The sequence below is a fragment of the Saccostrea echinata genome, unplaced genomic scaffold (genome assembly GCF_033153115.1).
Source record: "Saccostrea echinata isolate AGI-Se365-2 ecotype Australia unplaced genomic scaffold, CSIRO_AGI_Sech_v1 ptg000034l, whole genome shotgun sequence".
Classification (NCBI taxonomy): Eukaryota; Metazoa; Mollusca; class Bivalvia; order Ostreida; family Ostreidae; genus Saccostrea; species Saccostrea echinata.
Genome location: NW_026889783.1, coordinates 1,128,583 through 1,141,429, shown reverse-complemented (window position 1 = coordinate 1,141,429; position 12,847 = coordinate 1,128,583). Strand labels below are relative to the sequence as shown.

The 12,847-nt window shown below is 34.3% G+C and overlaps 1 protein-coding gene across 1 annotated transcript; it reads right to left on the bottom strand.

Moving 5' to 3' along the window:
- Positions 1 to 2,394: 2,394 nt before the first annotated feature.
- Positions 2,395 to 11,771, bottom strand: LOC133199676 (PE-PGRS family protein PE_PGRS3-like). The gene is made up of 6 exons (XM_061335549.1): positions 11,711 to 11,771; positions 10,267 to 11,628; positions 3,733 to 3,758; positions 3,507 to 3,573; positions 2,608 to 3,420; positions 2,395 to 2,500 (listed from the first exon to the last, which is right to left on the bottom strand). Exons 1-6 carry the CDS (start codon positions 11,769 to 11,771, stop codon positions 2,490 to 2,492), a joined length of 2,340 nt encoding a protein of 779 aa, XP_061191533.1. The 3' UTR covers positions 2,395 to 2,489.
- Positions 11,772 to 12,847: the final 1,076 nt, after the last annotated feature.

The following is a 12,847-nucleotide window of genomic DNA, read 5'->3' as shown; positions in this document are numbered from 1 at the left end:
ATGGAAATGTCGAACTGAAGGCCACAGCAAAAGTTTTTCTCTTCACCTGTAATTTAAAAATAATCTTCTTCAATATAAAGAAAATAAAAGTAGGTCGGGTAATACAGCACGATTAGTTCCCATCGAAAATCCAGCAGATTTTTGGGATACGTGGACTACATTGATATTGTCTATGAGGAACTCCAGCATGCATCCCTTTGAAATCAACTCTAGATTACATGTGTGTAGAATCAGACTGATTTTTTGTTGATGACCAATGACAACCAATGAAAATTTCTGAGTTCCATTTTTATTAGTGTTGTCAAATCGGACGATTTTTTGTAACCGGTTACTCGCTTACTTTTCCGATCGAGTAACCCGGTTACTCGGATGGTTTTTCTTTAGACATCAAAACATTCTTGTTCGTGGTATATATACTCAGCTGTAATGTATATTGCATGTAATGTCGATACAATTTCTATATTTATCTTATCATTTGTATATCGGTATATACAAAACACAAATGCACTGCATATGAACTTTATTTATAATTACAAACACACAGTATCTACTAAATAAATTTGTTCTCTACCACCCCGTAATCGTTGGCTGCTTTGCGCTTTATATATCGCTGGTTTCACAGTTAAACTTCAGTCTGAGGTGGTTAAGCATATTAGTTGTCCCACCCCACCCATGTATGTTAATTCGAATTAACACCTCACGGATTTAAATTCAGCCATGCATTATTTGTTTTATATCTCCATGCTTTCGATGCATGTGGCGGCATCTTCTTTAATCTTGTCCAGCGGACTAGCAGAAGTTTATGTTAGGTAATTATAATTAAATCAAGCCTTCAAAACTCGTATACCCCTTGGTAATTAAAGCCATCAATTAGGTAAACTGTGAAATACTAATCAAAACAAGTCGATCGCATTTGTAAACGCTAGGTTTATTAGACTAGACTAACGTTATATAACGGTAAGTAAAATTGGGACATTACAAACAAAAATACATTATTCCTACTGATTTACTTTATAAAATTCAATATATCCGAGTAACCGAGTAGCAGTTTTACTAACCGATACTCGCATCTTTCGACGATTAACCGGGTACTCGTTGACAACACTAATTTTTATTGAAGAAGCAGTTGTCTATGAAGTCTTAAGTGGATCTTTAATTTATCGTGAGGAATTATTGTTAAAAAATGTTGAAGAGTTATTTATTTTGATGTTAGTGATTTTGGAGAAAAAAATGCTATTTTTATCATTTGTTGTATCATATTTTCTTACTGATCTTTTGAGTTTTTGAGAATTCTTATTTAATTTACACCACTTCTTAAATATGTTATAATGATTTATGAATTTTTGTCAATGCTTGTTAACTTATCCTCGAGTCGATTGCAATCGCGTTTCTCTACAAAAAGAGAATCAAGGGCAAAAATCTTAGACGAACAAAACAATATTGATAGCTCTTTGTAAAACCATGTCTGGTTTGTCCTCCCTTGAAAGGAAATAAATAATACATTCGTACTCAGTACATAAAATATATTTATGAATTTTTAAGAGGGAAAGAGAGTTAAATTTCAAACTTCATTCTACATATAGATTATGTATATTTTATCTAAAATGTCTACAAAACTGTTGATATGCATATGTTTTATTCCAAGTTTTCATTTGTTCCAAGTCAGTATTCTTTCTTATTAAACACATGGGTTATAAAAATTAAACAAAGCTATGTACTCACGATTATATTCTGCTCATTATTTACATGAACAGATTACTGTCTGTTTGGTTATTTTTTTTTATTTTTTTTTTTTAATAAAACCTCGTCATTGTTATTTGTTTTTCACTTCCACTGAAAACATTTGTCTTATTTCTGTGTTTGCTGAAGTAGGAAACGAAAATCAACATTTCCAATACATGTACAAGTTTGCTCAAGTTTAAGTTCACCATTCAATTGTGTTGTTTATGAAGTAAATTATCATCTTGACGATTTGTGCAAAGAATCCGTTCTTGATTAGTAACTTGTACCATAGAGGCAAAAACTTTGTGTTTTTTTTTTTGTTTTGTTTTTTTTTTGTAAGTTTTTAGTTTATCACTATAGTTTGGATCTTATGAATTTTTTACTGTGTTGTCACAAATGTTTATGGGGGATTGATTTTTTTGATTTCGTTGTATGAAGAAACCAACGAATTCATATCCCCCACAACATGTAAAATTCATGTAAAATCTCAAATACAGGTGTACATGTGTATATAGCAACTCATCACTATTTCTTCCACAAAATAAAATTCAATGAAATTAATACTTAGAATTTCGAAATAAACGTTTTCAAATAATTATCTAAAACATTAAATGGACATTGAAATTTTAATTTATATTCTAATTATTCATATCTTAAAGACAAGATAAAATATTATTGGCGTCCTCTGTTTATTCCTTAACCAACAAATATGGAATAATACAAAAAATCAAGGTCCAGAAGGAAATCCATTTGGGTTAGTCAGAAGTTCAGTAATAACCTGAATAAAGAAAACATTAATGTTTAAAAAAATATTTCTTTGTATAAAATCTCTTTAAAGAAAATGTATCTTGTTTCTAAAAGCTACTGAAATTCATGACAAATTACCAAGCTTTTTCCTTCCTCCGAGTCTACCGCCAAGGCCACCACCGATACCTCCTCCTAAACTTCCACCTAATCCTCCGCTGAAACCGCTTCCGAGGGAACTAAGTCCACCTCCAATACCTCCCATACCTCCCAGCCCTCTTCCTAAACCACCTCCAAGACCATCACTAAATCCTCCTAGTCCACTGCCTAGTCCTCCTCCTATTCCACCGCCAATACTTCCTGGCCCACTGATTAAACCACTATCAAGTCCACCACCAAAACCTCCAATACTGCCTGATAAGCTGTCTCCAAGACCACTTCCGAAGCCACCTCCAAGACCGCCACTTTGGAAGGAACTGCCACTAGAGATACTAAGAGAGCTTCCTCCGCTACTAAGAGGGAATCCACCACCACCAGATGGGAATCCTCCAATGCCGCCAAGGGGCAGTCCACCGATACCACTTCCTCCAAAACCACCTCCTAGATTTCCACTTCCATATGGAAATCCGCCACCTGGAATGTATCCTCCTCCAATAGGGGTTATACCACTACCACCCCCTATGATTTGACTTCCACCACCAATACCGCCAGGGAAACCACCAATACCGCCCGGGAAACCACCGATACCGCCCGGAAAACCACCACTTCCAAAACTGAATCCCTGAGGGATGATGTGTAGTCGGACCAAGTATTGGTAGTACTGGATATACTGGACGGAGTTTGGTCCGTAAATAACGTACAGGTAGTAGAGATATTGGATGTACACGACATACCTGTATCCACCACTGGAGGGAAAGTTGGGATAGTTAGGGTATGATGGGATAGAGGGATAGCCTGTAAAGGATATCTTATTTTACTCGAAATATTTTTATTTCTACATTCCACCATATCAAAATTCTGAATAGAAGTAATAATTTTACCAGTGTTATAAGTGGCGGCCACATATGTGACCATCAACAGAAAACAAACTTCTTTCAGCATCTTGGTCTAAAAGGGAAAACACGTTTTCGATTTAGTACAATAATGAATTATAAATTGGTATAATTTTAAAAAAATCATTAAGGATTTTGCTAAGAATATTTTCATGCAAAAAGTTTATCATTGATGTCCTTCTAACTAAACCGTTTGATACAAAGGTGGAGGTACCTGTTCGGTGTTTCTTCCTCGGGAGTTTTACCGAGACTGTAATGAAATGTGATTGGGATCTCTTTATATATCCCACAGATTAAACTTTTAAAAAAGTCATTACAAATTAATATTCACCAATTCTGATGATGTGTGCAATTCCGATGGCGGAAGTGAAAAGTGAAATATCAAAGAAATGCATGTCCAGACGATTGTTTTAGTTTATTGACATTTAGAAACAAAAATCCAGTGTGTATTTATGAAGAAATAGCAATAAAATGTCTATCCCTATCAGTTTTCAAAAATGTTGAATTTCCTAATCGTATCACATTGGTCTCACAGAGATATAACCACTATTATTAGAGAACACGAATGTTGAAGAGTGCTAGAACAATAGTTTGGGCATTTTGGAGCTTGTGGTTTTGCCAAATCTTCAAAAAGAACATTAACGCAAGCATATTTTCTTTTTTTTTAATCATTAATTTAAAATTTTCAGAAGTGTGGATATAAGAAGATTTTTTAAAGTTTCATTCTCTTACTCTAAACGCTGATGATTGTCAAAAATTATCATGCTGTGTTTCAGTAAATGGGTATGATCACTCAAATGTTGATTTTCTGTCTTACGCTGTACAGATATGTAGTAATTTTTGCTCAACCCTTCGATTTTTACTTTCACTAAATATATGATTTTTTTTTCTTGAAGATCACTTGAAGTATTCATACATAGTTCCAGAACAGATGGAATTGTTTGCAGTGTCTTGCATTTGAATTGACGATATAAATAAAACTAAGATATAATATGCATTCGAGATAAAAGAAAAGTAAAAATCATTTCATGGTCATTCATTTTTTATGTGACTATTGTTCGATCTTTAGCATCGTAAAGAACAAAAGAAATATAATCATTGACTGCTAGAGTATATGTATAAGAATCCACATGTCATTTTCATTTTTCTTTAAATGTAGGTCTCTAGTTCTGCTCTTATATAGTGATAATATTTTTTTTTACAGTATTTTCAAATTATTTTCTTAATCATTACACCACCATAACACGAGTTAACACATTATAATGTAATGTGTTTATGTTGATCTGATCATATTTTTTTAATTTATTTATTTATCAAAAAAGCTACTACATTGATATGCTATAATTAAAAAAAGCATTTTTTAAAAAAGTATTTACTAAATGAAACCACTATTTACCACAAACTTCTTGAAGGCTCAAGAGGGTCATAACATAATAGAAAAGCAAAGTTTATTGTAACGTAAATTAAGAAAACCTTAATGTATTTTTTTAATTTTTATTTTTCAGCAATTTTGACCAAATTTGACTGTGATTAATTGTGAAATAAGCTTTCTAATATTCTTTTGGTCTCTGTTCAAGAGGGAGTGGCCACGAAGTAACGAGTATGATTGTACAATTCTATACGCGGAAGTATTTCTTTGAATCAAAGAAAAGCATGTCCGAAGGTTTGTTTCATTAAAATAACACAAAGAAAAAATAATTTGTCTTTATTACGCAATGGACAAGAAACATTTTGGATAAATTTACAAGATTTAAATTTTGCGATCATTTCAACATTATGTTTGTTGGATGTAAGGAAATACATACTTCTTACGGTAAAAGTGTTTGTTCCACAAGTCTTTGGTACTTGTGGTTTTTTACAGACATATATGGGGAAAATGCTTTGTGTTGAAAACAGTAAATATGAATAATTTAATGGACTGTCACCTGAAGTTCTTAAACCATGATTTTTATTGCCATACAATTTCAGATTTTACTAGGTGAAATTTAATCAAGGGTACAGAGAAAAAAGTTCTTAATGGAAGTATGAAATGTGAAGATAACGAACAGTGATCAAACGTTCATTTAAACAGTACAGGTAATGAGCAGAGCCAAGACGGACCTCTGAAAACAAGGCTGGGATTAGGTGCCACGAAGGAGTCAGCATCCCAAGAAAAAAACTTCAGTAATGTAAGCGGTGAGTTCAACCATTTGCAATTTTTTCTTCCATTGAAAAAATAATGTATCTGTATTTCAGATGAGGATCTTCTTTTCTTTTTCCTTAATGATATGGATTTTTGTTTTAACATATTTTATTGTATTAGATATACAATGACAATCTAAGGATATACTTGTGATGCATATAACTTCAAAGACATAATCATAATTTTAAAATTTTCCAGAGTGTGTAATGTGATATATACATCTGTACAACGATCATAAACAAATGAATAACATGCTTAATAAAACTTTGATTTTATACATATTATGTATAGGAGATAAATTGAAAGACATATTTTGAGTCAGAATTTACCTAAAACTAGAATAAATTTTTGCACACAACAAAATATATTATTCACTCAGAGTGAATATAAAAAAGATGAGTATCAATGGTAGTATGATTTGCTCTGGTGTTTCTTTTAAAAAAGGTATTTAGCAAAATGATTTGAAACGTATCTGAATTTGTTTGCTTATTATTATTATTGGGGAAGGGACTTGTTTTTGGTGGTGGTGAATGGCGTGTGCAAGGTACACCTCAGATATCCACTTCCTGTTCATTTGACTTAAATTATTTGTGTATGAAAATGAGTGCCGAAAAGTAACGTCATAATATTCTTATCGTGTGGAAATAGACATACCTAACGTTGTGTTATCTTCATATCTTTAAAACTGAATGGAATTTTTACGCCTAACATCAAAATAGATAGGGATATAAGTATATAAAATTTTGCTGATAACATTCCAATCTTCAAGATTTTATAGCAGTTGTCACATTACTTTGGATCAAGTCTCGTACATACGCTTTTTATAATAATTTTCCGTTTTACTGTAGATGTAATTTCTTTCCTTTGTGAATTATTAAAACACAGAATTCTAATTTTCTTGATGTGATTTTTTTTAATCTTTTTAAACTGATATAAACTCAGTGAAGAATATGGATGAAATCATGATTTTGATTTAATAGTCTGGGAATTTTTTAATATACGCGTGCTCGGATTTTGTGGTACATACACAATTGCATAGAATAATGTAAAATTCCATCATTTGGAAATAAAAATAGAAGTAGTTTGTAGTTTCTGCAAATAAAGATTGCTGTCATGAAAGGAAATGAAGAACACTGATATTATTTATAGCTTTTAATTAAAAAGGTGACGATAACGAACAGTTATCGATCTCAAAAAATCTACAAATAATACAAATCTGTGTGCAGGGCATAAAACACGGAAATTCCAGAGGTGGGATCAGGTGCCTAGGAGAAGTGATCCCCAGTTGACCGGTTTTACCAGCCGTCAGCCCTATGTTTTGATCAGGTAGACGGAACATTCCTTAGACAAATTTAGTATAAAAACAAAGGTTAATAATTAGTATGAAACACGTCAGCCAATAAAAGGCTATATTTGTTAACAAAGTCATTATAACGACAATAGAATTTACAAAATGCTGACTTTAAACGAGGTTGTTGAAATCTCTGTAAAGTCAACTTATCGTCAGTAGCTGGGTATACTTAAGATAAAATGACATAACGAGGGTCCTCCACATATGATCGAAAGCATGTATGAGACGTTCGTTCAAATCTAATATCAGTTACAAGCTGTTTTGGTTCATATGAAAATGAAAAAAAAATGTAATAGGTCATATGATAAGTAGTCAACACTAAACATAATATTTCGCATCAAAAAGAAAGGGATTCTTAATATCTTGAAATGAATGAAAATGAAAAGCCCTATGAAATATAGGTGATTTCTCGGTATTCTTTTTTTTCAAAATCATGACTTTTAACAAAATTGGCGAAATAAAAATGAGTCCGTAGCAGAACCTTTCTTACAAATAGCATAGCAGTCTTTACATGAAACAGAAGAGCTTTTTTAAAATTCATCATCTGAACTGAAGAACATCTGGATGAAATTCAGTTTCCATGTTTTATAATATAATTACCTAATATCTATAGTCCACATTACTACTCCATCTTGGTCACAAAAACTTAGACCAAATGTTGGAATGCATTTTTGAAATAAAATCATATCAATTTTGTCAATGTAAATCATATACGGTACCAATTTTATGCACCAGATGCGCATTTTGACAAATTATGTCTCTTCAGTGATGCTCAAGCCGAAAGGTTGGGATACCAAAATTTAAATAAAAAGAATTGGAAGAGCTGAAAAAAGTGCTAAAGACTGGAGCCAAATACGTCGAAGGATCAGAGCTATGTATGAGGGAGATAGTCCTTAATTTTGAAATAAATTTCAAAATATTACAACAGCTGTTAAATATATATCTGTATTTTCAAGCTAGTACCGAAGTACTAGGTTACTGGGCTGTAGAGACCCTCGGGAACTTACAGTCCACCAGCAGAGGTCTCGACCCAGGAGTCATAATGTAAATCATATACATTGTACGGTACCAATTTTGATGCACCAGATGCGCATTTCGACAAATAAATTATCATCAACAGATTGGACTGCATCACTTTATACATATTTCCATTCTCTGAATGCTAGAATACATTTTAACATCTCTGAATATTTCCGTCTAGTTGTGTGGGTGGGAAAGGTGGGGTTGGGGTGGTGTTTGTATGAATATAATGAGCAATAAGTCCTCAACAACAATTATAAAATATAAAACCTCTGGTACAGGTTTTACTGATGCTTTAAGGCATACATGTTTATGTTTACTTTTTTTTCTTCGTGTGCTTGTCTATTTTGACCTTAACCTACATTTGAAACTGTGTTCATTTAAAAAATGAATTTAATTTTTGAAAACTCATGAGGACATCAACTACGACGCTTCACACCGGCATATTTCATAAAGCGCGTTAGCGCTTCACGGTAAATATACAGGCGCGAAGCGTTGTAGTTCATGTTCTTCATGAATTTTCACAAATTAGATTCATTTTTATATTTGAATATTTACTTATACAAGTGTACGTATATATGTACCTCATCTTTCAGTGACCTGGTTTCTGGTTGAAAAAAAAATGAATTTAATATTTTTTTTTTTAGAATCGATGACTTTCTGGGTGTGACGAAGTTGATTTTTTTAATCTATTGTAAATATTGTTTAAATGTTGTTTTAAGGGTTTCCACACTGTTGCAGTTGTTTTGCGACTGGTATATAAAGGGACCGGTTTTGTCAGTGTGGTCAGATCTAGTTTGGTGTCCAGCAGCGTGACCAACCGGAGGTGTGCCACGTTTGCTTTATCTCCTGCATGATAATAGAAGTGGCGAATATATTTCGGTGAGATATAGCACCGAATTTAACGGGTAGCCATATAACTTGTTAGGCGGACTTTTGCAGCGTGTGTTTGCAGTTCTAGTCGGTAAGAGTGTTCGAATAATGTATATAGTGGTTTGTTGTTATAAATATCCGGTTTTCAGATGTAATTTAGGTAAGGTTTTTGTAAACGTAAATTTATTTCAGTGCGTAAAGTGCTGAGAGACTATTATATACATAAGTGGTTGTGCTGAGGGCCATTTGATAGCCGTTAGATGCTGAGGGTCAGTCGACGAGTGTTGTATGGAGGGCCACAGATGTCATATCTAATGTCTACGCTGTAAATGGTTGTTAGGATAACCGGAGTGGGAGGCTATAGACCCGCAGCTGCGGTTAAATCAACTACCACATGTTAAGGAGAGAAATGCGCAGGACTTAAAACATTCCTTGATTGGTGTTAATGGCGGATGCATGAGTGGTGTGACTTCCGGAGCACGTGTTACAGCAATTGTGATATAGTAACTTTAAGTAACTTTCAGTCTATTAAAGAAAATAAACTTTCTCATTGAAATATATAATATAAATTGAATTTATTTGAACTTTTTCGGAATATTATTTTTTAACTGTTAAAGATTTGTGAATTATTCATTTGATATTATATCTGATGCGAACCGAATCAGAACTGTAGCAGTTAATATTGAAACTATGTAAAGTTTCAGAATTTGTAATAACTGAGTTAACAGTTTATATTTATTTCATTTTCGGTGTGTGAGCCTGTATGTGAGAGTGAGTGAGCGACATAGAATTTATTTGTTTTCTATTTTTTTTTTCATTTTGTGTTAATAAATTTGTTTATTTATTCTGATTGATATTGTTTTCCTTCTCAACTCTACAAAATCCAAAAAGAACTCATACACTGGGAGTTCAAACATTTGGGGCTCATTAATCAGATATGTTGAAAATACATCTTGGAAAGTCTTCCATCATATAGCGGATAAACTGTATAATTTGATCAAACTTGACAGAGTGTGTTAGTATAATGTAATTTTGATTATAAAACAAACCCATTCTATTGTCATAGAAATTTTAATTACCAGTCAGAAAAAAATTGGTGTCATCTGTTTATTCCATACCCATACATATATTTACAAATTAAAGCAAAGTCCGTTTCCATTCCAGTATTCAAATCCGAGTTTATTATTCAGTAGTCACGCCTTAACTCTCTAATATTTACCTTGAAAATGAAGAAATAAATAGGATTTAAAAGATATGGTTAGAAATACGAATAAAATATTTCGAAAGTTGTGTCATTCTTTCTATTAAGCAAAGTTAGTTACCATATTTTGGTTTTGAAAGACCCGAAAATCCACCATTTGGGAATTGATTGCCTCCTAAAAAGGAACTTTCAGAAAATCCGCTAGAAGAAAATCCATTCAGTCCAGATCCTGCGAATCCACCACCAAGGCCTGATAATCCTCCAGCTGGAAATCCAGAACTACTAGAAGAGAAGCTGGAACCACTGCTAGCAAAACTTAAGGAGCTGCCATCAGATGGGAATCCACCTCCTAGATTTCCACCGCCAATCGGGAATCCACCTCCTAGATTTCCACCACCAATAGGGAATCCACCTCCTAGATTTCCACCACCAATAGGGAATCCACCTCCTAGATTTCCACCGCCAATTGGGAATCCACCTCCTAGATTTCCACCACCAATAGGAAATCCACCTCCTAGATTTCCACCGCCAATCGGGAATCCACCTCCTAGATTTCCACCGCCAATAGGAAATCCACCTCCTAGACTTCCTCCGCCAATCGGGAATCCACCTCCTAGATTTCCACCGCCAATAGGAAATCCACCTCCTAGACTTCCTCCGCCAATCGGGAATCCACCTCCTAGATTTCCACCGCCAATAGGAAATCCACCTCCTAGACTTCCTCCGCCAATCGGGAATCCACCTCCTAGATTTCCATCGCCAATTGGGAATCCACCTCCTAGACTTCCGCCGCCAATTGGGAATCCACCTCCTAGACTTCCTCCGCCAATCGGGAATCCACCTCCTAGATTTCCACCGCCAATCGGGAATCCACCTCCTAGATTTCCACCACCAATAGGAAATCTACCTCCTAGACTTCCACCGCCAATCGGGAATCCACCTCCTAGATTTCCACCGCCAATTGGGAATCCACCTCCTAAATTTCCACCGCCAATTGGGAATCCACCTCCTAGATTTCCAGCGCCAATCGGGAATCCACCTCCTAGACTTCCTCCGCCAATTGGGAATCCACCTCCTAGATTTCCACCGCCAATCGGAAATCCACCTCCTAGACTTCCACCGCCAATCGGGAATCCACCTGCTAGACCGCTACTTGCTGTGGGTAGACTGCCAAATCCACCGCTTAACGGAAATCCCCCTGCTCCTGTTGTGCCTTCGCCGATTGGTATAACTCCACTTCCACCTCCTATTGGAAAGCCTCTACTTCCACCAAATCCTGGATATCCTCCCCTTCCAAAGTTAAATCCCTGAGGAATGATGTGCAGTCTGACCAAATATTGGTAATATTGGAGATATTGGACAGAGTTAGGTCCATATGTAACGTATAGGTAGTAGAGGTATTGGATGTACACGACATACCTGTATCCACCTGAGGGGTAAGGTGGATAAGATGTGCTAGGGTAGGTTGGTATGGATGGGTAGCCTGTAAATATAAGTGTCATTCTTTAACATCAATATTCAACATGTAAGATTTTCAAGGATCTGGAGAAAAGGTAGTATTTTACCAGTATTGTAAGTAGCTGCCACGTATGTGACCAACAGTAGGAGACAGACTTCCTTTAGCATGGTTCTGCAACAAATATCAAAACAATAACTATAGTTTACCATCTTCATAGCATGCAATATTTAAGCATAACTTAACAAAAAAGATATATTTATGGCTTTATATCTATTTTATATGTATATATATATATGCATTTTATAGTTAAAATTCAATGAATCAATTATTTGAATTTTACCAAAAAAGGAAAAAAAAAAGAATCACGAGTTTTTGGCGATTTTTTAAAAAAACAAAGTTGTTTAGAAGAAGTGTACCTCTTTCGCGTTTCTAGCTTCTGAAAAGACGCGAAATGCTGACGGATATAAAGAGAGTCTTATATATATATACTTCGTAATATTTACAAGTTATGCAACTGATCGTGGTACATATGTACCATTTTCAAATTTAATCAATCGATACAAACCATATTCACATCAGGAAGTCAATTTTGAACATTTCAGAATGTATGCTTACCATCTGTAGTTTGTTTAATTTACATAAAGAAGCATCTCTTTGTAATGTTATTGCATTGTCTGAATATGCTAATGGCGTGTCAAACTACATACGACCCGTGTTCTAAAGTTTGAACAACGATATTACACTGTTTGGAACAGTTTGGATAATGAGTCAATCCTAGTTTCTTTTATATTCCAGGCATCGCCGTACCTTATGTATAAATACGAATACAAAAGAAATGGAATTTGGGTTTGTGGGATTTTGTTTAAAGTTTACCAGACGAAGTCAAAGAAAGGAAAACATTTGCAATCAAAGTAGAATCCAGATCAGTAGAATCCAGATAAGTAGAATCCAGATCAGTAGAATCCAGATAAGTAGAATCCAGATCAGTAGAATCCAGATAAGTGGAATTAAAAAGTAAAGGATTTTAACTGCTTTATTTTGTATCATTAAATGTTCTACTAAAATCTATCAATTTTGAGATGCATTTTCATATTTTACACATGGTCAAGCTTTCTCCCTCAGTAAAAAGCTTTGTAGCCTCCGTTTCAAAATCACTAATTTTTATTTAGTTTGAAGAATAAAAGAAACTTTAGAATTGTAACACTGTTAAAAGTAGCCCATATCAATTAGAAGATCCCCCACC

Excerpts from the sequence above, each read along its gene's own strand:
- LOC133199676 (XM_061335549.1), bottom strand. The coding sequence starts at position 11,771 with ATGCTAAAGGAAGTCTGTCTCCTACTGTTGGTCACATACGTGGCAGCT. Across the intron at positions 11,629-11,710 it reads GGCAGCTACTTACAATACTG|GCTACCCATCCATACCAACC; the intron begins GTAAAATACTAC and ends TTATATTTACAG. Across the intron at positions 3,421-3,506 it reads GGCCGCCACTTATAACACTG|GCTATCCCTCTATCCCATCA; the intron begins GTAAAATTATTA and ends TATCCTTTACAG.